Raw genomic sequence first — 26,291 nt, 5'->3', positions numbered from 1 at the left:
GAATCAGATCATGAAGGAGCCAGACAATATTTTTTCCCCATTCCTTACAATTTCTCTTAATTTTTTCAGACTGGTGCATATTCTGAAATAAAATCTAGGCAGGTGGGCAGGACAATATGATAGAAATGCCAGGGATAAAAGCAAGTGGACAGGACAGCAAAAGAGCAAGTATCAGTGAGTAAGCAGACTCAAAGAGCAGCAAGGGGACACTATAATCAAGAAGCAGCTGGAAAGGCAGGAGGAAAATGCCAGACATTCAGCAAGTCGATAAAGCAGTACCAAACAGCAGGTGTGCCAAGCAGCAGAAGAGCGATTCCGCAAAGTCAGCAGATGCACTCAGCAGGAAGGTGATGCCGGGCACTCGGAGCAGGAGACAGGGCAGCGGAAGGCCAATGCCCATGTGCAATCAGATCAAAAGGACAATAAGGAGGCGACACATGCCATTCAACAGATGGACAGGGCAGTAGGTAGTCAGCGTCAAGCAATTAGCTGGTCGAGAGGTAATGCCAGACAGTCAGGCAAAGGGCCAAGATTTCAGGAGGACAATGCCACACAGCCAGCAGGTAGAGAGAATAAAAGAGAGTTGCAAATGCCAGGCAGTCCCCAGACAGGCAAGGCAGCAAAAGACCAAAGCCCATGAATAATCAGACGCGACTGTCAGCAAGTACAAAACATAAGCCTGCCAACCGATTGACAGGGCAGCAGGGTGGCAGTGCTTTTCAATAACTTAGGATACCATGAGTGAAACAGTTGCAAGAATCTAGATGCTCACCCTCTGGTAATATCATTAGATCAGAGTGAACCATGAAAATCCACAGGAGAATAGCACACAAATGGAAACAGCAGATGAGTCTGACCCTAGCACTTGGGGAGGCCATGGGACCTTCCTATAAAACAAAAATATGAGAATCCACAAGAAAATCAAACAAATGGGAAAAATGTGTCTAAAAACTGTTTCTGATGATGATTAAAAAAGCAAAAAAATACTAGCAAAGAATTAGTTCAGAAATGATTGGGTGGGATTGAAGATGTTGCTTACCCCTCTCTGGAGCCCACATAATGGGAATGTTGGGAATTTCTGCAGCAGAAAAACAGAAGAGAAAAGGGATTTCTGACTCCCAGTTCAAGGAAAGCATGTCAATTTAGGACTGGGTAACCTCTTTGGGCAAAAAATAAGAACTCAGCTGAATCTTTGCCCATCCCCAGATACATGCCTTTACTGAGTTTCGCAAAAAATTTAAGAAGCCCACATCATTTTCATCTCATGACATCCCACCCTTATTCCCCGAAACCACACTTACCTCTAGCACAAGGCGTATAAGAGGGGAAAGGGGATGATCTTGTGAGCTCATTCCCATATCCATTGTAAAATAGCTTGTGAAGATGAACAGGAGTACCCATTAGCCACTGCCGGCCATTTGTGAGATAAACTGAAGAAGTCATTAACTGTTACTCATCACTAGTGTAGGCCGGTGTTTGAATCTGGCTTAGATACACCCACACTCTAATGAGAAGAATTAGTCTTACGAGTCTTGCGGGGTAACCCTCTTCTATGGCAAGAGTTGCAAAAGTACAAAACTTAACAACACCTTTTTTTACCTCGAGTCTCTTCTCTTTAAGTACTCTGTTTTTTAACATGGTTGTTTTTTTAAACAAATTAAACATGTTTCAGAAATCTTAGCTTCTGCTCTATTTCAGAAACACGTAATGAACTCTAGAATGTAAGAACTGAGAAAATCCCAGCAGTAATAAAGTTCAGTAATTTAATTCATCTGTCATTTCAGTCATGAGCCTTTTTATTCAGTATCTTCCTAGTAACTAAAAGTCAATGAACCAGGAATGAAACTTCACTGTTTCTGTCCTCTTAGAAGTCCACATTGTATGTGTACTTATCTGCCTGCACATTAACTTCTTATTGGTAACACTGAAAACCTACATCTCACTTTGATAAGGCAATAATATGCAACAAGAATCCAACTCTTCCCTCTCCTGCAAACTGTAAAGAACCTTAGACACAAAAAGGAATCATTAATTCTGCTGTGCACTACTGAATTAGAATTTGGAAAGGTCACAGAAACAGAACCCATATGAATTTTCCATGTACTCATAATGCAACAAAGCTTTTAAGGAACACAGTAGTAATAGGCTAAGCTGAGGGAACATTATTTATGCTGACCCTCTGGGTATCAGCCACTCATCCTCCTTCCAGCTGAGCAAGGCACAGGAATAACAGAGGCTAATATAACTTCAAATTTAGAAACTGGGGTCATGGAACAGGAATTTCTTCTATAGCCAAACTTTCCTGTATCAAACGCTACTATGTGGGCTTAGAACAGAATGACAAGAAATTTAGGCAGAGAAGACCAAGTGATTTCTATCATATGATTAGTAATGGCATAAACCATCCAGGAATAGCATACACTGACTGAACCAGAGTAGATACTAATACTATAGAGTACGAGGTACTTAGAGCATTCATTGGCAGTTTTACCAAATCCTGTGATTATGTGGCCAGCAGCAACTACAGTTAGTTGCACCACATCAAGAACAAAATTGCTAGCACCATCTCTCCAAAGGGAGATCTTTCAAAGCTCATGAAAATGAACTATGACAAACTGATCTCAGCGAACCATAAGAAAATGTTTATTTGCGGAAGAAAAGATGGACTTTTAAAATCTAGTGAAAGTTTAAATGTCACTAATAAATAATCAACAGTGGATTATGCACCTCACTATTAATTTGGGTATTCTCATTACAAAATAATAGAGAAAAAGAATATATGCATGAAATGACAAGAATTTAGACCATATCTATGAATGATTTAAGGTTCAAAAGTAATTATTTTCTTGTCCGTAATGGATGAGACTTTCATGCCTGAGTTTGACAATATGACAATAGTAATTTTGGTTTTCTTTTCTGGTACTTATGCTGAGTTAACATTTTGCTAAAGCTTTACTGCTCCACGTGGTAGCAATTCGGAGAAGCAGGGGAAGGACCAGTTACAATCCTAAGAATAACTGCTGAAGCCAGCTGCTTTCCAAGACTTATAGTTTCTTTCCACTTAGTGGCAGGAAGAGCTCCTACACAGCAGGAAAGGTGCAAATGAGAAATTCTCTACTCTTTAATAAGTATTAGTTTTAATGATCAACTGTTTTAATAGTGAGTCATATTGCTATTCTGGTGCGCTTATGTCAAAAGGACTAACTCAATTTTTGAAACATCTTAACTCCAAACTAGTATTTGCCCTCTAGTTATCATTTCTTTAAGCTGCCTTCAAGGGAAGTCTTCCTAAAGTGTCTATACTTTTTTTTGGTTAATTTTCTCTGTATTAAGCTTTTATTAAACTCTTTGTAATAGACCATGACCAGAAAAAAATGACACATTAAGGGCAAGAACTGCATAACTACAGGCCTGACAATGTTTTCAAGATTATTTTGCCTTAACCTGATGTTTAATTTTGTTCCGTTCCCTATTATCTGCTGTGAAGATATGTTTTAATGGAAACTATTTGTAGAAGTGCCTAAAAGGGAAAAAATTCCCAAAGTTCCAAACTGAAAATTTCATTACGCGGAAGTCTGATGGCAGGCATATTTTCTCCCCCAGTCACAGAAAGGACTGCAAGATCTACCTACCGTTGCAGCTACACTGCAAATAGGAGCCAAGCCAGCTAATTCAAACAGACATGACCATATGAGCTGCGGTCCCTACAGTGAAAAACATGGCTAAAGACATCAGTAATGCCTAGAGGAGGAGAACCCTTCTTTTCACCCTGATAAAAAGTAAATTATAATCATATTGATCTTATGGGGTTATTTTTGAAGTATTTGGGATTATTGTGATATGAAACATTTGTCCACCCACAGGATATGCTGAGTCTTCTTCCAACTTCCATTCTTAAACTACCTTGGAATAAAAAAAGTAATTGCAAAATTTAAGATAAAAAAAAGTGAGATTTCCTGTCTCATTACTGTGGCTTTGCTTCTCATTCTATGAAACATTCAAATCCCTTACTGCTGTTTTACTATTGTTTTCTTCTTTTCAACAGAAATAATAGCAAATATTTCATACATGTTTGAAAGACTGAAAACAGAACTTCTACGTGCTATTTGAGAGTATTAAGGAAAGCTAAAATAAAGCAAATAAAAGCTGGTCCTCAAATGGGCAAAAATACCCAACTGCTAAACAGGAATTCTATTAGTATTATTTTTCGGATAATGGTGATCAGACAACTTTACACAGAAGGTTAATACATTAGTTAAATAATTTAAAAGATATTTATCCCAGCATCCTCAGCCAATATTATCAGAGTTTTGCATTTTCAAAAAAGAGGCAGAGAAGCAATTCATGTAATCCTTTTGGATGCAGGAAACAAAATTGCTTAGTTATTAATTTCAGGATCCATTTGATTCAAACTATCTTCTCATTTAGAGTCTAGAAGGCTAGAATCTAGTTTTGCCTTCCACAGAGGATAACTCATTAAACATCATACATGACTTCTGTAAGGAGTACAAGATAACTTGAGTTTTATAAGACAATCAATCACTTCTGATTTGACAGGATTAAAATGAAGAATACAGCTTTTCTTTAGGTAATTTCTTTGTGTGATTAATCTCTCATTGTTAAATGAACAAATCAACCCAAACACATAAAAACCTTCCATTATGATGATTTCCTTAGATTTTTCTAGCTGGAGCTTCCTATCATCAGCTATTGTCACAGTTTTCTTTAGTAGACTAAGCAAGCCACCGGTATGTTACATTATTATTTCGCAAAGAAAATTCAGTATTTTAATAATAGTAATATATTATATACCTAATATTATTATTTCCCAAAGAATGTACAGGTTAAAAACAAATTATTTCCCGGTGTTCTTTATGATAAATGAAACAGACTGAGTTGTATAACTCTCACAGAAAGCATCTCTCCTGGACATCATTTTTTTTTGACCTTTTCCTATATACGTTGTGACATTTGAAACTTTTTAAAAAGGGAATGTCAGAAAAATATGCAGCTTTCCATTTCAGATACATCAATCCCATACACAGAGACAAAAGTATCCTCTGCAGTCCTATTCCTTTTTTTCCCCCCACGATCTTCATATTTGTCTATGTTGGGAAATCTAGAGAGAAACAAGTTGAGAGACATTCTTTCAATCCAGTTATCTCAGCTGGATACACAGAAAAGGAAACACATTCCAAACTGCTCTTTATGTTGCAGAATATCAAGAACTTACCAAGCTCTTTTTATTTATCAAAATTATCATTCTTCAGGATGCTCTCTCTGTATATATTTCCTCATTCCATTGGGGTTTTTTGGGGTTAGGTTGTGGGGTTTTGGTTTTGGTTTTTTTTTTGTTGAGGGCTTGGGGTGCGATTAGGGGCATCTTTTATTTTTTTGTGTACCCTCTGATATTTGAGTAAATGGAGCTGAAATGGGATCTGGCTTCCTTCCCTCTCACGTTTCTCACTACAGCTATCCTGACAGCTTGCAGGTGTTTCCATGCAGCGACTGCAGTTGATGACAGCACAACCAAGCTCTTCAGTGACGCTGGCATGTTACCAAGTTTTCCTGAGAAACTCAAACAAGAGAGGAGAAAGCGCACTTTTTAGCACTTCATAAGTCAGCTAAATCAGTTGGAATTTCCCAAGACACAGGTACTTCTGTAACCTGATGGTGTACTGTGTAGCGCAAATAACCTGCATACTGCTGCTTCTCAAAGAAACTGGTAATAGCTGTTCAGTGAAAAATGTTCTGGAACTAAATATATCAATTCTGCTATAATACCATGCCTTCCAAATACAAGATTTAGAATCTAGTTATAGAATTTTTAATTAAATTAATAAGGCACACAAATATATTTGGATTTTTATAACACCAAATACTGCATTTCAAATAATAAATTTTATTGAAAAATTAAAGCAGACTGGATAAACACCTAATCATATAAGCTAGGAACTGTCTAAAGGACTAAGAAAAAGGGAATGGTACCTTATAGTGTTGCTGATAAACTTTTAACAGGTGGCACAGAATTTGGAAGGAATCTGCCACAGAGCAGTCTATTCCTTTTAAGCATATTTGTTGCCTGGATGCACCTGGCAACGTTTCATAATTCAGACCCTTTAGGAGCAAGCTAGGTTGGAAATGTAATTTTCTAAGAAATATGGAGAACAATAATTCTCAAAAGGTCTGATGGTAAGTTACGAGATCAGACATCATACTTACACAGCACACTTCATCTTACAATAGTTCTACATAGAAATCAAACTTAACAGGTAGCAAGACCTCCATTAAGAGATATGGAAAACTACAGTCTTAAAATAGACTAAAAAAAAGCTGAAAAAGGTTATTGAATCAGAGGGTACGTTGAATATCGAAGGGTGAAAAACTGAAGCAACAGCCTGGGTAATTAAAGGTTGTACGATTTCATAGTATTCCTACCACAAAATGACTAATGTCCCATGTGAGATGTAGACTTCATTCCTCCTCTCTGTGGAGCCATCCTGAAGTGACAGTTTGTAAAAAGAAAATGAGTTTCTTTTGGCGCAGTGACAACACTAAGATGTTCTTGGTATGGCACTAAGAAGAGCTGAATACTGCTGAAGAAGAAGTACTCCACAACAAATAATACAAGAAATCCTGCTGCTCTCCAAAGGCACAATTTGAACCAGGGAGGATGAAAAAACTTACATATTATTTCTACTTTAAATTATTGCCTATTAAATGGAAGTTGTTATTTGAAATGTCTGAGTGAATTTCTTTTCATGGACTAGAGAACTTTGATGAAAGAATAAACAAATATGCATATATAGTCAGATTAAATGAAAACAAGTACGTGTCTAAATACATTTTAAAACAGTCAATAAATAGCGAAGAATATAATCAGCAAGAACCAAAAGGAGAATTCATAATTTTTCCAGAGCATTGGAAAAGGAGGAAGACTGTAAGGAAACATCTGTCTGGTTTTACATGATGGAAAAGAGCTCTTCTATGCTTCATCTGAAGTCATATCTTAAAATTGCAGGGCTGACAATTATCTGCAGTGTGGCTGAACTATTTGTGAATACACATCGTGTCACAGCTCACGGATGTCTAGCATCAGTTGAGGCACAGTAAGTTGACTTCTATTGCTATTATCTAAGTCTATATTATAAAGTCTATAAGTATAAAAATTAGTCTCACAGGGGTGCAAATAAGACTTGTGAGCCACACTAGAGATGAAGGATAAGAAAACAGCTAGAAGACTCCATTGGGGGCAGACAGGTGAAGTTTTTTGATGTACAATTTTGCAAAAGAATAAATGTAAAAATAGAGAAGACAGAAGATAGAAAACCACGCAGAGCACCTGTATACATGAGATTTTTCCTTTCTCCCTTGAACTGACCAACAGCAATAGAGAAAATACATTTCTGTATCAAAGGATACCTCGTGATAGATAAAAATGCTGCCACATTATTTAAATATTTTCACAAAATAGAATTTATATTTCACAAACAGAATGTATATTATCATTAGCTTTCTGTGAGAACTGTATCTGTCTACGACTCAAGTATTGTAGTTCCAAGGAAAAAATGTTTGCATTTGGAAATACAAAACAAAAGTTCCCTAAATAACTTAACTTTAGCCATCTGTCCAGAAACAAACACTTCTTAAGTCAACAAGCAGACTGTATAGCATTTCCAGTATGGATTTAAACACTACCGCCATAAATTATAGAGAAAATAAGATGGTAAAAATAAAGTGGTTCTATCTTCAAAATTAAGCCTACACTTTGCCTTCATTCCAAATGCGAACTACCATCAACTGCCATAATAGATGAAGAACTGCAGCATCCACTAATAACACCTACAAGACAGCGTCCTTCAAATTCAGCCATCCATTTGGTGAATTTTCTTTTTAAAATACCCACATGCATTTGATCACTTGTAGTCACACAGATAAAAGGCGAAGGATATTCACACTGCCTAATTCAGTTGACCCTCACCCCTCAAAATGTGAATCATAGTAACTAATTCAAAAGCTTCTTCCCACCCACTGACTAGACCAAGACTATAAATTTAGGGACCAGAGATAAGTGAGGAAAATCAGATATTGCGAATACTCGTAAAATCATCTATTCCATTATAAGAAAAAATCTCATTACACATCATTGAAACAACTGCAATAACCTGGTATGATTCCGATATAGTGTTCAAAGGGCAAAGTGAGTGGGGAAACTGAGTAATTTTTTTTTAACTTAATCATAAATTTCTGAAGTTTCAAGAAGTTATTTTTAATAGATACATTATGCTAGGCACTTCATTTCAATTTAATCAATAATTAAAATACTCAATTAACAATTCTTTGGGCTGTAAATACTGTCAGGAACTAGCTTTATCTTGTAGAGTACAATAGCAATTACGTATCTATGCTCAGAAAAGAAAGCAGAAAAACATGTTTTCTAATCAAAAAGCATAGGAGCATTAAAGAGAAGCAGGACTGATTCATTCCAGCTGAAGTATGACCCGAGGGACTACTCTCCCTGCTCTCAGGAAAAATGCTGAAATGTCTTCCAGTATCAGATTCAATTATTACCAGTTTTAAAATCAGCTGTTAGAGATGCCATCTCAATAACGCAATGCCAAGATCACATCATTTCATTACTGGTTCAGTAATGAGAGGAGAGCATGCTGGATGAACACCATACATGGAAGAGATTATAACCATTTCCTATATTAATGCAAGTTTTCCTGAAGGATTGCTATTGCACATTTCATGTTGACATAATGAATTGTCCATTTTGAATTGGTTCTCTCATTGACCCAAAAGACATAAAATACGGGGCCAAAGCTTATGCTTCTTCATGTTTTTGTTATGACACATACTGGCAAGTTCATTTTCTTCCCTTAAAAACAATTGTTTGAATGAATGATCTAACAAACCCTATCATAAGGACAAACCTCATCATTACCACTTCGTAATAAAAACTGGGATTCAATCTCTCCACTGTGATTTAAGTTTAGTCTTGCAAGTTAATCCAACTTAAATGAATGTAAAGTGACTAAATACTGTCCTATATAAATTCTTATTAAGTAGGGGAATAATTCAACAGTCAGAACGGTTAATTCTGTTATAACCAACTGAAGTCTTGCATACCTATTATGTTTAAAAACAATGCCTTTTTTCTTCAGTACAAATTATTAATGATTTTTATATCAGTGTGTTTTTATTATATAGTCTAGAGATACTTCAACAACTCAGATAATTTTTGAAATGGCTCACTGTAACATCTAAACTAATCAAACAAATCATTACCATCTGTCTTAATTAGCTTGAGCAAGCAACCTAAGGAAAATACTAGGTATTTATATGCAGAGTTCTCACTTGTTTATTTCTTGTACAAATGCTGCTTGAGAATCTGTGGCTAATTTTTGGCACTGGCTGCGATGCTTCCTCTGGCACTATTATCTAGGCTTGACCCTGCACAAAGGTAATAAATCAGGAAAACTGAAGCCGAAATTCAGCCCTCCTTTTACGCAGTGCTGGGAATACAACCTTCAAAGCCATTAGGTTGATTTGCAAGTAAGAGATCAATTCAACCAACACACTTTTCATTTTTGTGTTGCTCTAGGACAGTGAATCATCTGCAAATTCAGTTTCACCAGGTAGCACACTGTGGTCATCTTATACTGTTCCCATTTTCTGATACACAGACCCTTAGGTTTTAGTTACTTAAGCTTTATAGTATATAATCTAAAAACATCAGAAGTAACAGAAGTAACGTACAGGAGCATTTTCTGTACATGTTTGTTTAGTTACACAAATATTATAAAAATAAATTAAAAAATATTTGTAGATTCCTAATGGAAAAAAGTTAAACTGCAGCCATGGTTGACAGAACACATTTGTAAGTAAAAAGCATCGTAGGCATGTTATAACAAACTCAAATCAACTCTAAGTTGAAAGTCTAAGCAATTGAAAACTTATATTAAGAGAAATCTAAATATGTGAAATTATGGAAATAAACGCTTCAGGCACTCAATCTTAATTCTGCCCTTTAGTGAACATAAGCAAACCAAAAAAAGTTTGTGATTTTAAAAGTTCGTATTAATCTAATTTGTAACCATAAACACCAAAATACTTCAACAGCAATCACAGAGTCATTTCATACTACAACACCTGGCAATGAGGGTATTAGGTTAGGTTTCCTTCTTTTTTTTTCCTTACCTTAGCTCCTTATAAGTGGAACATAACCAGATTTCCTGTGTGACATTTACTGGTGCAGGCTACCTTCACTTCTGTGCCTGTTTAGCTTTTTTTGACAACATGGTGTCAAGCAAAGCAATAGCAGCTTTGCACAGAATTTTTTCCCCCTATTACCTGCCTCTCACTAACTTACAACACAGCAGTTGTCAACGCAGTAGCCTGCAAGGGAGAATTAAAGGATCTCTCTTATCCCACTTTTCCTTGTGCAGGACACCACAAAAGCAACACAAGTTTTTGCTTAGCAATGTTGTACTGCAGTGCTAAAGAAAATTACGCCAAAAAGCCGTTAGAATTTTGTTTTGAAGGGGACTGGAAATCCATTATACTATGCCACATTTTAGTTTGAAAATTGTTTTGGGTCAGAACCCAAGGTCAGGGTAATTCTCTTGTGCTATATTCCCCGTTGCTTTTTCTGCTTCCAACTTGTGTATCACCTGACCTCTCCACAGATACTGCAAAGTAAAGTTACAGAGGAAATTTCAAAAAAATATCACCCCCTTCCCCCAGACTCCTACATTTCTACATCAAAGGGCAGATTTTTCTTATTCCAGGACTATCTCACCTCTGGAGTGACATCTCGTGGTGCAAACCCTGTTCCTCCAGTTGTTAAAATCAAATTAAGTTCCTTTTCATCACACCAATCTATCAGCGTCTCCTGCAAGAGAACATGAATCCTGTCAGATTTAACAAGTAATACGTGGGATACAGTTATCTCAGAAAACTCCTGAAGACTTGAATTGTCTTAAAAACAGAGACACACACAACAAGTACAGGGAATTGTAAAATCACTCATGGCTTTTTATACAAAGATTTTAAACCACTACTTATAACCAACATATGACAGAATAATTGAAGTATCCATCATAATATTTTTGGAAATGGAAACTGAAATTCTGTTCTCCATCTCTTGACCTGAAATGGAAATCAAGAATTCACAGTTATTCATTTATACCAGTTTGATTTTGAGATATAAATATAATGCTTTGACACATGTAAATAGAGTATGTGCATTTAATTCAGATTAGATAGTTGATTCTTATTACAGTAACTTTGATCTCTGTGCTCCACTTTTTAATAGCCTGAAAAAAAGCAAGGACCACATATTTGTAAGCTTATCTACTAAAGATGCAATAACACACCTGACACAGCAACACAAAAGATTATCTATAATCATCTTTTCTACATTCCCTACAGCATCTCAATAGGAGCGTGTACACCAATTCCAAGGCTGGACTAAGAAAGGTTAATGAATCTGCCACATAAATTCAATGACTTATAATACTGGAGAACTCGTGATACTAGAGAAGTGTTTAATTTGATTTGCGTTCATTTTTTAAATGACATTTTAAAGTAGTTTTCAAGCGGTGATAAAAACGTAACATAAGCATAAAATTTATTTAGCCTCAATATGATTACATCACTTATCCTTCATACTGTACTGTGGGGTAGCACAGCAGCAGAATGTCTCCTTGGAGCTCAACGTTAGCTCAACATGAAGTAGACTCCTGCTACACAGTAAAGCATCCATCTGCAAAAATCAGATCACTCTACTTAGCTATCCTTATCCTAGCAAAGAAATCTCATTCTATGAAAGACTTTAGCGTACATTTACGTTTCTGGAGTATTATATTGGGTACAAATTAACTGTTTTGATAACTGTTGGGTAGAAACTTATTATTTATCATAAAATTAGATCTGAGCAATATACTGATTAAAAAAGCTTAAAAATATTTTGATGGTCATAAAACTGTCCAGTACAGTAAAAAGTACTGCCAATTCAAATTAATCCTCAGGTGTATGTTCTGCAGGTTTAGTACTGCTATGTAACTTCCACTTAAGAGAAAGCTCATATACAGCCTCTTCCAAATTGCAGGTAGAATAAACTTGTGTCTGCCTGCAAGCCCCATCATGCAAATGTATCTGAGGATTACTTGAAGGAGTGGCAAAGCCAAAGGTCTTTATTTCTCCTTTCTTTACACATTTCTTCCCCTTCCCCTTTTGCATTATCTCTTGTCTTTATTAAATCACATTCATCTTTTCACTGTCCCCGTTTGGAGGACAGCACTCTACTTAGGTGGGCTGTAAATCAACAGAAGTTTCTGGTCAGATGAACATTACAAACAAGCTCAAGAAAAGAACACGTATGTCTTAGACCCATACATAAATGAACTATTAAATCTGACTTTTGACTTATGTTTTGAAAAAATTTGATTTACAGTAGGAAAAGGCATTTTAAGTCTTAAAATTGTTTGTTTCAATAACATAGATATGTGTCAGAAAAATTATTTTAAAGAGGTGGCATCTTCTCTATCATCTAGAACCATATTTGTCTTGACTTCGAACAGCTACACATTTCAGAGAACACTTGAGAGAAATTCAGTGTAAAAATGGTGTTTGACAAAGTTAGAGCTTAATATTGTATGTATTTTTAAAATTATTATCACAAGAAAATTTTGGCTGTATAAAACAGGAGGGAGAGATTTTGTAGTTTGGTTTTTTTGTTGTTGTTGGTTTTGTTTTTTTTTTTTTAATGAAGCATTTATCTTTAGATAAAATAAACCCTGCCAAACTCCAACTGGTTTTATAGAGAAAATAAAACCTTCCCCTGCTCTCATTTTGCTACAGTTCAATAATACTCCAGTTAACGGGGAAAAAAATGTCATGTGACAGCTTACAAAAAGCTAAAGAAATCAGTGGACACCCTAACTCTTCAAATAAACTGAGAAATAATTAAATGCCTACTACTGGTATTCCATCCTGTACTTAGGCAGACATAGTTCTCTATCAAGTTCTATTTACAGTAAAGAAACAAAAGATTTCAGTAAGAAGACCTTTGACTATGAGGCATGAAGTTTGCGTTGCATTCTATTTTAGAAGTGTAAACTGTACCACTTAAACCTTTTAAAACCACGGCAAAATACCTGACACTGATATTCAGCTTATTTACTTTCTCTCTAGCCCACAAAACTCTATCCCACAAAATATTCTCATTGACATTTTAAGTATCTAAAAAAAGAAGCACTAGCACCATCAATTGAGGACAAAAAGCTATTCATATTCACTTTGCTGCTGCCAGGAGTCCAGCTGGATTCTCCACTGGTTTTGCATGGACCTGAATTTGTTGTGTCTTCAAATGACAATTCCTCTAGGCCAGGGACCTGATATTTGGCTTTACTGACACTATACAAACAAAATTATTATATAGCATTTCAACCAGCGAAAGTGTCATTAAATATTTTTTGTTCATCTTTCTCCTCTTCTATTGTTTCATTGATGACAAGCTTTCAAGATGAGACTAGGTTGACAGGTTATGTAAATCACTGTCACTCCATTCAAGTCAATGGAATTATGCTGATGGATACAAAATACAGTACTGTAAAATTACTACCAAATTTTAAAAAGCCAGAACAAAACTACCGACAAAAAACCCTCAACCAATAAATAGCTTAATATTTTTAACAATTAATACCCTAAAACAGGCTTTATCAGTTATTTTCTAGTGTCAAGGTAGACAAGGAGGAATGAAGTCATTACAGTCAGTTCCTCTAGACACATTTTTACTTCAAAAGCATAAAACTGTGATTCTAACCTGTTCAGATTTCACTGAAGTCATAGAATAATTATATTAATCATGTTTTTCTGATGCACAGAAATAAGATGTCAGCCCTGTTGCCTCCTTAAGCTTTGGATTAGATCAGGTGCCCTGTTCTCTCTACCTATTTCTTTGTATTTTCTCTTTTAAAAACATTTACATTTCTCTCATTTAAATAGGTAAGAAATCCTTGGGTCTAACACACAACATATTTCCATCTCCTACTCCAAGGACTCTTGGTTCAATCAGCGCCCTCTCTCTCCCAACTTGGAACTACTTGTTGGGACTTCCTACCTGCTCACAGGATGCACGATGGTAATAGAGAGCAAAGTGGGGTATTTTGTAACCCCATTAATGTACCATCTTCTAATGTCTGCAAGTAAGTGAACAGGAGAAACAAACAGGGATTCCTTTCTGGAATGAAAGGAAGAGTTCCCTGATCTTTGGAGATAACTGAAGTTGGTGGGTTACTTATCTTAGTAAATTTTTGCAGTATCTTGCAGTAAAGCCTTATTACAATCATGGGCACTCTATGTTTCTGTCCTTGATTGCTGCTTCACTTAAATAATGTAGAGCAATTCTACATGTGTAATTAATTATTTCATTTTCAGAGTGACAGAGGCATCCATTCACTGACACAATATTATGAAGCATGCTGTTAGCCAGGCATTCAAACTTGAGAAAGGTTGCAAGACTTCTCCAGTCCTCTTATTGCTACTGTATATTGGTCTTCCACATAGATATGGAGACTGAGTAATGCTCTTAACTGGAGCAGAAGTATCAAAAATGGATCACTGTGGATCAGCCTAAATGCCTACACGGAGGAGCTGAGGTCTTGAGGACTGTTTCTTTCCTATGATGCTACAAGCCCTATTGTATTTCTTGTCTGTCTTTTTGTCTATTTTTGCCATCACTTTGCTATGAGAGAGGGGTTATAGTCCCATGTGTTTATGCTTATGAAATCATTACAATACATTCCTTCAAATCAATAGGATGGTGCTTATTCTCCTGAGATTAACATGTATACCTTTCTTCTTATGAATACATCATTTACTTCATAACAGGATTGCAAAAATGTTTCTCAGTACATATGCATACTTTTCACACACGTTAACCATTGGAATACATGTACATGTACACTGTTACCATTTAAAACATTCATTAGGGAAGAATAAGGATATACTAAAAAGAATATAAACAGGCAGGTTTTCATAAAGAATTTATACAAAATTCTTCCATTCTATATTCAGTGTCGAAACTGGTTAAGTAGTTCTATAGTTAACAAAGGTGTTTGATATTTTGGCATACGCTTAATTTTTCTAGCACAGTGCAAACTTGAAGTTATTTCACCCTATATGCACCACTAATCACATATGAAGGACCATTTAAAAAATGTTAAAATTCAATTCAAATTGCTGAACTAATATCAATGTTAAATATGAAATTTAATTATGAAACAATATACATTTATTTACCTCGGACTTTGAAACAGAAGTTAGTATAAGCTGTTTTGCAGACGTGCATATTATTCAGAAGTTCTCAAAACAACTTTATGTGACTGAAAAGATTGTTGTGGCTTCTGGGAAAAACTACTGATAGTGCTCAGAAATGCAGAAGTCTGTTCTGCAGCACAGATCTCAAAACTAGAAGCTTTGTAAAATTATATAACTTCCATATTTGCAAATAAATCTTGTTTACTCTAGGACAGTATGTTTCAAAATACAAGGAAAAAACATATAAGAATACGTTATTAAAGCTATAATGATAACTTTCCTTAGCAATCCAAGTCAAATAAGAAGAAATGTTGTATAAAAAGCCACATTAAATATCAATTTAATTTTCTTTCACACTGTGTGGTCTCATGCTAAAAGAGCTAAAAGGGTGTCTGAGATCATTTTCATTTATGATTATCTAACATCATCGTAATGAAGAAATTATAGCAAATGAGAATATGGAAAAATATATCAAAGAAGAGAAAGTCTGCATAGTTACAGATTTGCTAAAAAAACTGTGTGTCATTTTGACCACTGAGTTTCAGGAATGCAGGAACTGGCACATTAAGATCTCCTAACAACCTTTACTTAGTCATGTGGCTTGAACTACTCCAGACCCCAGCTCACTAAAGATTAACCCTGTTATTATGGCCTGAGAGAGCATACGTAACTGCATGAATCAGAAATTCACATCACAGCACACAAATATAAAGCAGGAAAAAAGAAAAAGGAAAGGTAAAAAGTAACCCAATTGCTCCTCATTGTTGTATTATTTAGGAGTTCGAATCTTCTCTATTCAGCTGACCATGGCTTGTCTGTTAATTTAAAAGGGAAAATCAAGTACTGAGGACCATGCAAGAACATGAATACCCATAGAGCAAAGGCACTGAAGGAAAGATAAAGAGCTGAGTTCAACATTCAGTTTGAAAAAGAGGGAAGGCCTTAGAAATGTTAATCTATTCTTGGAATTAATTTCATATTTTTTGCCCTATTTCTTGTAAAGGCTTTATTTCTTATGCTCACAATCTTTCTCTTACTGCTTGAAAGCTTTGCTGAAATGTAGAGGCATGAAGATATTCTTACGTGTGGAGCAACAACTTTGCAAGCAATGAATCTGAAAATGACTTAAGAACATGAGAAAATTAAATAGTAAACCACCATGAAAATACGCTCGACGCTTTCTATTACCTCCACCCCTTTTTTCCTTCCCCCCCAAACAAAAGGCAAAGTAAGAGAAATGTTAGGATTACGTTCAGAGTATAATCACTGTAGTCAAGAGACTTGGATGAAATGCGAGTACGTATCTCGATGTGTCTAAATAGACCTTTTCATCTTTTGAGATTTTACTGAACGTAGTTGTTAGTCTTTTGAAGATTCTACAGATATATTTGCTCTTTTCAGCATCACAGTCATTTTGCATTGCTGTTTTTGTAAATACTAAGCTAATGTATTAAGAGAAGTCATAAAAAAGCAACCATTCTACTGAAATGCAAAACTAAAGGAAGAAAGTAATAAAAATGTACTCTATAAATGGCTTACTTTTTAAATGGAAATTTAATTATAGGCATTTTCCATTTGAAATAAATTGCAGCTATCAAATATTTGAAGGTTCAACATACCTACGGGGCCTGTAACGTAACCTTTTTTAAAAAAGTACTTCACATCTTCTAAAAGCTACCATTCATGATAATTATCCCTAGAACAGGGGGAAAAAAAGTAGGCACTGAAATGCAATGCTCAACACAGTTCATCTATGTGAACGAGTAGGAAAGGTCAAGCAGGGAGATGTCCTGGTCAAACCACCAGGACAGAGAGTGCCAACACTGAAGCAGTCTGCTTTTTAAGGGCTGAGACTGGCAAAAAAAATTCTATCACGCTCGAGAAAGGTAAAGACAGTATAGGCCACATACAAGATTGACTCCACAAAATAAAAGTGCAGTTTTAAATGTCTTGTTCGGATTTCCTCTCAGAAAGACAAAGGAGGGATTCTTAATTCCACCTAACTGCCTTGACTTATTAGTCTCAGTGTTTTCCCCAGATGTCTGGAGGAAGGGATGGAACTTAGAGCTGTCAGAAGATTCCGAATTAGGTATTTTCCAAACATCTTTGTTTCTTGAAACAACTTTCTTGTCCACTCTGAATTTAGCAGATATATACGTGTGTGCAGGCATATGCACACATGCTCATCCTTACAGAATAAAAATGTACTAGCAAAAGCACCAAAGTTCAATGTGTCTCATTTCTGTTGTGCATAAAAGAACTCTAAAAGATAATGTTTACTTACTAAAATAAATATTAGAGTAATTATAAAAACTCTATGGTTTTCTTAAGAATTTATTTGAAACCCACTAAAAATTAAATAAAAGAAAAACATAATGCCTCCCCCCTTGCCAGTATTACTTTTCCCAGTGAGAATCTTGACGTCTAATATAGACTCCTCTGATTATTCCTACAGCAAGACAAGCTAAAATAGCAATTGGAATGGAAAAGAAAAAAAGCATAAAACCAACTAAATTAATCCAATATTGCTCACTAATAATAGATGAACAGAAATTTTCTCTCTTAATTTTTTTTTAATTAAAGCAGCACTTCAAAGACTGTTATCACAAGATATAAATGCTTGGGTTTGGAGCCATAAATTTCAGATTAATTGTGCAAAACAAGATGGCTTTTCCCCCCATTTTCTTCCCCTTTGCATACATTAATGTTCCTCTAAGTTTGTTTAAAAGACTGTTTATTTTGAGTTGTCTTCTCAGAATGTGGAAAGGCAGCTTGATACTATACACAAGTCAGTAACTTTCTAAAACTAGAGTTCTTGACAATATTTTATCTATGTGAATCCACATCTACAGCACATGCATCTCGTGCACCACAGATGAGAAGTTTCACCAAACTTTGCTGTCTGTAACTAAGCCCAGCTAAACACGTAAGAATCACATTCCCATAATAGCCCTCAACTCACATAACCTACACTTCTTAGAAACTATACTTGAAAATTTGCATGTATGTATTTGCACGCAGAGACAACTACATCTCCCCTTTAAGCCAGGTTATACATCTACTTGTTCTGTTTAAAAGGCAGGAAGTGCAGTGAATTAAAAAATGACTACAAGGCTTCTGTGATTAAAAAAAGCCACAAACACATGAGGAACCCAGCTATGAGAAAAAATGCTTAAAAACTCAAATGTTTGCTTTTCTGTAACTATGAAGTTTTTAAAAAAATATAATTGTAAAAATATAATTGATTTTTACAGAACCCAGTTCAGTTTCTAGCTTCATTTTCTAACAGTAAATACACTATTACGTGTCACTTCATAAATTCAGCTATAATTGTGTGAGACATTGTTTCCTTTTACTTTTTAAATAATATTATAACTTACGTAATTTCAATTTTTGGTGTAGCTCTCAAAGGAAATGGCAAATTGAACAGAGTGAAAATATTCCATTATCTAAAAAAGGTGAGGATGTAGGGCAGGGGAAAGACAAGCGATGAAGCCATTAGAGACACAGGGAGCTCCTCAGTGTAATGCAGTTTGTGGTATAAATTCCCCCACGTGTGTATTGTTCACGCATATCATCCGTAGGGTAAATGAACGGAATTGTTTAAAAAATAAAATCTACTGCTTTACCTGTGAAAATACAGTAAAGAAAATTTACCTACCAACGAACGGCTGCTGTACTTTGAGACATTTAGTCCATACATATACTCTAAGAGTGGGTGGGCTGGTGGCCTGCCCTGGGGTGTCCCGGGAGGGGTGCTCTACCTCCTCCCCTCTTCCTGCTTGAGGCATGACATACAGGGCAGAGTGCATCCGCCACCACTTCAGTTCCTCTTAAATGCACAATCAAACCTGAAAGAGATTCAGAAAGAGGGGAAAGGCAGGTAGGAGACTAATGTACATGCAGACTATACCTCTCAAAGAACACCAGTTACTGACCAGTAACCTTTCTTCTTTGAGTCTGCATGTACATTCCCGCAATGACTCACTCTGAACAGTTACCTTTGCCTTTTACCAGCCAGGAGAAGGCCTGAGGACTCCCACAAACAACTGCAGCATCACTCCACTGAAGGCTGAAACAAGCCCTGGATACTATTAGACCAACATAACGCTGGGTCAAAGCAAAGACAGAATTCCAGGGGGCCTTATGGCAAATGTTGAAATACCATACAATACTGATACGGAGTTCGCCCAGAAATCTAATGAAATTTGCTTTGGCCATGAGGGAGAAGTTCTTCGAGTCCACACAGAGCCAGAAAGCCACCTGAACAATCGTTGTGTGAAGTCAACTGAACTTCTGGATATTCCCACACAGTGCAACAAGCAAAGAAACAAACTAAAAGACTTGGACCAGTGAAGAGAAATTATAAAGTCCTTATGAAATCAAGAGTGTGAAGTATAAAGCATGAAGTATAAAGCATAAGACCTGAAAACGAGACCTGGAGGACTAATTGCCTAGCTACTCTAAAATTTTGACACTACTGCAAGAAAGAATTTTAGATGACTGAAGAACAGGTACTCTGCCCTTAAAATGGCAGCCATAAGGACCCGTATACTTCAGCAGCTGACCAAGAAAACTGTCACCAGATGTGCCACTTTCATAGACACAAGTGGGAGTAAGAATTTAAGAGTTCAAAAGGGGAGAAGAAACCACTATAATGCAGTGGTTTTCCAAGTCTATTCAGTCATGAACAATTCAGTGCATCCTGATCAGCTCTGTTAGGAAGCTATGAGTAGTGAGGTGTGAGACCATGAGTGTACTCAACCAGAGACAGCAACCTCGTGAACTCACCAGAGTACAGAAAGGAATCAAAGGAACTGCGTATAACAACCTAAAAGAGCTGAGATCAAAGCAGCAACAAAAACATTGTACAGAAAATACCGCTTGCTCATAGAGTGTGTATGTCTAGATGATACTTTCACACCACTGGCTATCATTAGTCTGGAGAGCAGCAAGAACTGACTACCCTAGAGATGGAATGATGTTTTGACACAGTGGGTCCTGAGATTGCCACAGACTGAAGAAGGGCTAGGGACGAGGTAAATACAATGTCTATGGATACTACAAAAGAAATCTCACATAGCAGCATATGAATACCTCCACTGTCAGAACAAGGTAAAGTTACCCAAAAAATAACAAGTTTGTCTTTACTGAATATTTCTCTATATGTGTGCCAATTCTGGTAACTTACAATCAATATACCATAAAAGGAGAAGCAGCATTTTGCAAGCCTAATCCACGCAAAATCACTGTACGGCTTTATTAAGCCAGGCAGCTGAATGAGATGCCAAAACAATGAGTATATTTTAGCAAAAGCACATGCAGTGTTGCAAAGAACAGACTTACTTAGGTCCTCTAAAGAATACTCCTAAAGAAAACAGCCAAAGTCACTTGTATCCTCACACAAATTTCCTTAGGGTAGTCTAGTTCATCAAATTCTAAAGAATATACTAAAACAGGCCTGGATGGAATCTCAGTTATTCTCTCTTTCTACCCAGTTCAGGATTATTTTGTCATTCCTGACAGACACCTGTCTACAAAACATGCTACAGCTAATGTTTTACTTTTGGACAAATGACCAGTGGAAGAACAGGTGAATAACCTGGTTTAAATAACAAAGCAAACTTCAGGCAGATATGTAGAGATTTGGTCTAAAGTATCACTTCTGCCTTACAAAGAACTGCAAACAGAGTCAAAGTCACTTACATCAAGGCTTGCTCTCTTCAATATGCAACAAAGAACACTATTTTGCCAAACAAGTAAGACTGTGAAGAATCACATTAGTATTCCAAATTTAAGTTAACTCTTCTATTTAAAATGGAAGGCTGATAATCATGCTAGGATAAAGAGAATTTATGTGCCACCAAACTGGTGGATAAAGTGCTGGAATAACTGCTAGATGTATACTAGGCTAATGAGTTTCCAATAACTCTAATATTTTGGGGTACTGAAAAACAAAGTCCTCAAAAAATCGATTCCTCCTGAAGTGAAATCATTTCCATTTTGTAGCACATGTAAAGAAGGAGCCCTCAGCACAGGAAAGGCACAGACCTGTTGGGAGCGGGTCCAGAGGAGGGCCACAGAAATTATCAGTGGGATGGAACACCTCTCCTATGAGGAAAGGCTGAGAGAGTTGAGGTTCTGGAAAAGAGAAGGCTTCAGGGAGACCTTATTGCAATCTTTCAGTATCTAAAGCCTGCTTATAAGAAAGTTGGAGAACAAACTTTTTACAGGGCCTGTTGCAATAGGACAAAGGGTAATGGTTTTAAACTAAAAGAGTGTAGATTTAGACCAGATATAGGGAAGAAATTTTTCACTATGAGGGTGGTGAAACACTGGAACAGGTTGCCTGGAGAGGCGGTAGATGTGCCACCCCTGGAAACATTCAAAGTCAGGTTGGATGGGGCTTTGAACAACCTGGTATAGTTGAAGATGTCCCTGCTCATTGCAGGGGAGGTTTAAAGATGACCTTTAAAGGTCCCTTCCAACCCAAAATAGTCTATGATTCTACTAGAAGGTGTCCCTCTTTTGCAACAAAGAAGCCATCCTTACTGATATCTCTGCGTATTTGTAGTGGATCCCCCTAACAGCTGACAGATTTTAAGATTGTATCTATCATCTGTATTCATTCTTTATCAACTAATTATAACGCATAAATTAAATCTAAGATGCTTCCAGCCAGCCAGTGCACGTACAGGCCACGTGACCTAACAAAGGTATGATCTTGTTGCGACCTATGATTGTCCTGGCACTGTTCAGATTGCTTCAGAGAAGTGTTCTTTTGCTCTGGTGAAGCCCACCAAGCCAACAATAAAATTTCTTTCCTGAATATAAATTAGATGGCAATTACCTGTATTCATCCTTCTACCGCAGTGTAAAATAAAAAAAAGTATTTGTAGTGAACCCTGAACATCACGTGTGAGTTGCTGGAGAAAGGTTTGTTGTACAAAACAGGTCACTACATGGGAGTATGCAAACATACTTATTTTTCTCCATGAAAAATTACTACTACAGACAAATAAGGAACAAATTATAAAGTGCCATTTTCAGATGGTAAATGATCTTCCAGGTCTAATAATCAATGCCAGATTTAGCTTCCAGAAGATAATAAACCACCAGGAAGAAAGGCCCTTCACACAAAAGTAAGCGGTGTCCTTTATTTCTCCAAATATAAGGAAGGTATGGACATTGTGCTCTGATATTTCTTGTGATAGTGATATACAAACAACAAAGACAAAGGTATATGCAAGAAAGGAAAGAAGACTGGAGTATTCTGGAACTGATTAGACTGTCGGCACTTCTCCATTATCTGTTGAGTAGGAGTAATCTTGGAGACCTTGCAAATGATTCTCAAAAAAGACAAGGAAAGCATAAAAATCAATTGAGATTCATTGACGGTTCTTAATGCAAGCGACATGTTGACAGCTGTTGAAGGCAATGAAAAATAAATAACTGTGATCATTACTGAAAAAAGTCTTTTCCCTATGAGCCCTTGCTTTTTTCTTATAGAGATAGAGCTCAATAGAAGAATAACAGAATGAACTAGTAACAGGCTCCCTTGCTGTTTAGGTTATTGTTTATTCCTGAACTCCGGAGTATAAGCATCCAAAGACTAAAATGTAATGAAAGAACCTTTTGGCACTTACAAGACAATCCACTACTGAACTAAAAAGGCCATTCTCTTCAAAGGAAAGACCTTTTCAGGATTCAGTCTATGCAGAATCTCTCTTATGGGCCCAAAGGATTATAGCTATTACACAATACTGGGTGAAAGCTGTTACCATAGAATTTGATGAGCTACCTTCTGCTTCCATTACAGCTTGCAGAGGTGTCTTAGCATTAGCTGATCTCACTGCAATCAAAGATTTCAACTGATTATTATACTCAGGAGAAAACTCATGAAGAACAACTCACATTAGAAAGACTTCTTTTCTTAATAGCTGATACTTTCTGGTCATTTCTCTTTTGGAACGTATTTAAAATTTTGTTAATTTTTTCTGGATACATAATAACAACAAAATTACTCGGAGTCAGGTGGTAATAAAAGCATTCAAAATCCTAAAGAGATCTCAAAAATGACCTTCCAACTGTTTATGCAGATGGTATAAATGAAGATAAAATCTGCCAGGATATTAAGGTTGTTCAAACATGCCTTTACGGGTATTGGAAATCTCTCAGGCAAAATAATATGCAGAACGTCAAATAATCGACAGCATTTTTTCAGAATTCTTTGTATTGTCATCTCCATTGTTTCTAAGGTCCTAAGCTCTTGGAAATTGTTTTGTGCTACACAGAAAGATATGCTAGCACTTTGTTATATGACAAGGATTACAGACATAAAATAAAAAGTGTATATCCTTCTGAACTGATTGGAGACAAATTTCTAAAAAGTCTGCCTAATTTGATAAAGTTGCTGCAAATGGAGCAAACAGAAGCTTAATAAAACAACTGCTTCATAGAAGTGATCTAGTTCAATCTAGTCTCAAGATGTTAACAAAGCCATAAAGGTCAACTAGGACACGAACAAAGTTCAAAGCAATACATGAAAAGAGCTGGAAATGACAATTCTAAGCAGAATCGCTTGTCATCTCTTGTTTTTGTAAAGACTTATGTCAAACTTCACTTGCTAAAATTTAAGTATCATCCAAGAAATATTAATCAGTACTATTACAACGAGGAAAGCATAGAATGCTTTCTGCTAAAGGAAGAGCAATCTTTACAAATGCCTGCAGTGATCATATTGAGTCTCTGAACTGCTGCAGAGAAAGTCTTTGTATATGCAGAAATGCTTTCCACTGCCATGATTTCCAACATGCTGGTTTTATTCGCAGCTCTTGGTTCTGTGACTGAGAGTTTTCAAACAAACACTAATAATTCCAGAGTAAGAAACACTTGCACCGAGCATGTCATCTATACTGGTACTCTTAACACTAATCTTGAATGAATGATGGCTTAATTAATTAAGTGTTCTGGCAATGAATATATTTGTACCATATGCTTCGGTTGCAAAATCAAGATCTGTGCCAGGACCAAAAGCTGCAGCACTGAGGGAATAGTCGTTGATGAGTGACGCCCTTATAATGTCTGCTTCAAGAGGAATTAATGATTCATAAACTTTAACTGCTTAGCACAAGACAAATCAAATCTTGGTCTCCTTTTCACTAAAAGGTTTCTTAGAATTTAAGTTCTAAACCTCAAATGATTTCTATTCTGCTAATCTTAGCAGACGTTTCTCACCATGTGTAATCCCTTTGAGATAAGTATTTCAGGAAGTACTTCTAAAATTTATTTTGAAATTCCTTTCACTTATTTTATCTGAAATTTATATTAAACCTTTGCAACTATCTAGAATATGACATTATTTTAAACTTTACAATTAACATACAGATATGGCAATTAGTCATTATTCTTTCATAAATGGGTATTTCATGCCTCTCTCCTCCTGTTTCCCTTGAAAAAGAATGGAGACAGAATATATTTGGGGGGGGAGTAGTTTTCCAAAAGGATAAGCAGGGAGACTCAGTAGTTATGGGGAGTAGTTTTTTGGGGGAGTAGTTTTCCAAAAGGATAAGCAGGGAGACTCTGTAGTTATGGAAATGTTTAAGGAACACAGTTGTAGGTACAGCAGATTCTAGTGAAAAAAGTGCATTCCCATTGTTACCGATGCACTCGAATCAGACAGACAGCGGAGGTTATGCATATGAAATATCTGCTGCTTCACAAAAACAGAACCCTCCTTGCTAAAGCATGGGTCATTTCTAGAGTTGTGAATCCATGGAAAGCCCTCTGGACTAGGGAGCACTTGTTTGTTATTTTAAAGATTTAAGACGACACACATGGTAACCTTTACGAGAATCCCAAGTTATTTACATACTTTAAAAAAAAGTTGCATAAGAAATAATGAGTCTTTTTGACCTGTGTACCACCTGCTTTATATACTATTATTCTAACATATGGTCTGTTACATGAAAATGTTTATATAAGTAATTTTTGGGTTTTTTAAATTGCAAAACTTACCTTTCTGGACATGTTAAAATCATATTACAGTCATCTGCTCAATGCAATTTAGAATAAAGGCATCATCTCAATAATTAAAAATACCCTTTCAAAGAGTTGTATCATCTCCCACACATTCTGCTTTGAGGATTATGATACATGCTGTATCCATTATCCCTGGACTACTGCTTTCCCTTGTAAAGACAATTGCCACTTTAGTGCTGGAGAGTGATGAAGAGCCTACACAGGCAGCAGAGTCATTCAGATAATATTTTCAGTAAGAGAGAGTAGGTGGAATTAGTGGATGAAGAAGACCATGCAATAAATTTTATCCGTGAGCAAGAACTGGGCAATGCCCTCCGGAAATTAAGGACCACACAATGTTCTATTTATAATGTTTCAAATATTGCAGTGATCCTGATCAGAAGACTGTTGTACAACAAGGAGTTAGTGAGTCACATAACAGTTCCCCTGCAGCTCCCACAGCAGGCTGTGCCATGCTCCACATCCAGCGTGGCCTTCAGGCCTGTGTCCAACCCCCTGGCCAAAGGACTGACTCTGCCACCTCATTGTAACGGAGGAGCCTGTAGGCAGCTCCCACTCAGTACTGGTGATTACACTGCCAGCGTGGCCTTGCCTTTGTCTAGAAGTGCAGCAAGAATTTCTCATGAGTGGAGAAATCCGTCCAGGGATTGATCCGTTGCTGCACGAACACAGAGTTCCCAGCATCTGAAGGAAGTAAGATTTATTTGCTACTTATATTCCTCCTCTTATTTTGCCTTATTAAAGCAGATATTTTATTAAGCTATTTGTTGTCAGGCCTTTCATATTGAGATCCAGAAAGAACCTGGCACCATCCCTCTCTCTCACAACCTCACCCCAGTGCAGAACGAACACACGCCTAGAATTCCCTTTCAATTTCAACACTCATCACTTCTGTCTTTTCTATCCTGCAAGAGTTCTCTCTC

The 26,291-nt window shown here is 36.5% G+C and overlaps 1 protein-coding gene across 8 annotated transcripts in view; it reads right to left on the bottom strand.

Annotated features, from left to right (window-relative positions):
- The window catches only part of GPHN (gephyrin), a 299,636-nt gene that overhangs the window by 130,030 nt on the left and 143,315 nt on the right, over positions 1 to 26,291 (bottom strand). For all 8 annotated transcript variants that reach the window (XM_054200605.1, XM_054200607.1, XM_054200606.1 and 5 more), the window contains exon 4: positions 10,805 to 10,897. In XM_054200605.1, coding sequence (XP_054056580.1) covers positions 10,805 to 10,897 — 93 coding nt within the window. The remainder of the gene's footprint in view (positions 1 to 10,804; positions 10,898 to 26,291) is intronic.

This window comes from Rissa tridactyla, chromosome 4, assembly GCF_028500815.1.
Source record: "Rissa tridactyla isolate bRisTri1 chromosome 4, bRisTri1.patW.cur.20221130, whole genome shotgun sequence".
Taxonomy (NCBI): domain Eukaryota; kingdom Metazoa; phylum Chordata; class Aves; order Charadriiformes; family Laridae; genus Rissa; species Rissa tridactyla.
Note: the sequence above shows the minus strand (reverse complement) of the source record. Positions and strands in the feature narration are given on the sequence as shown.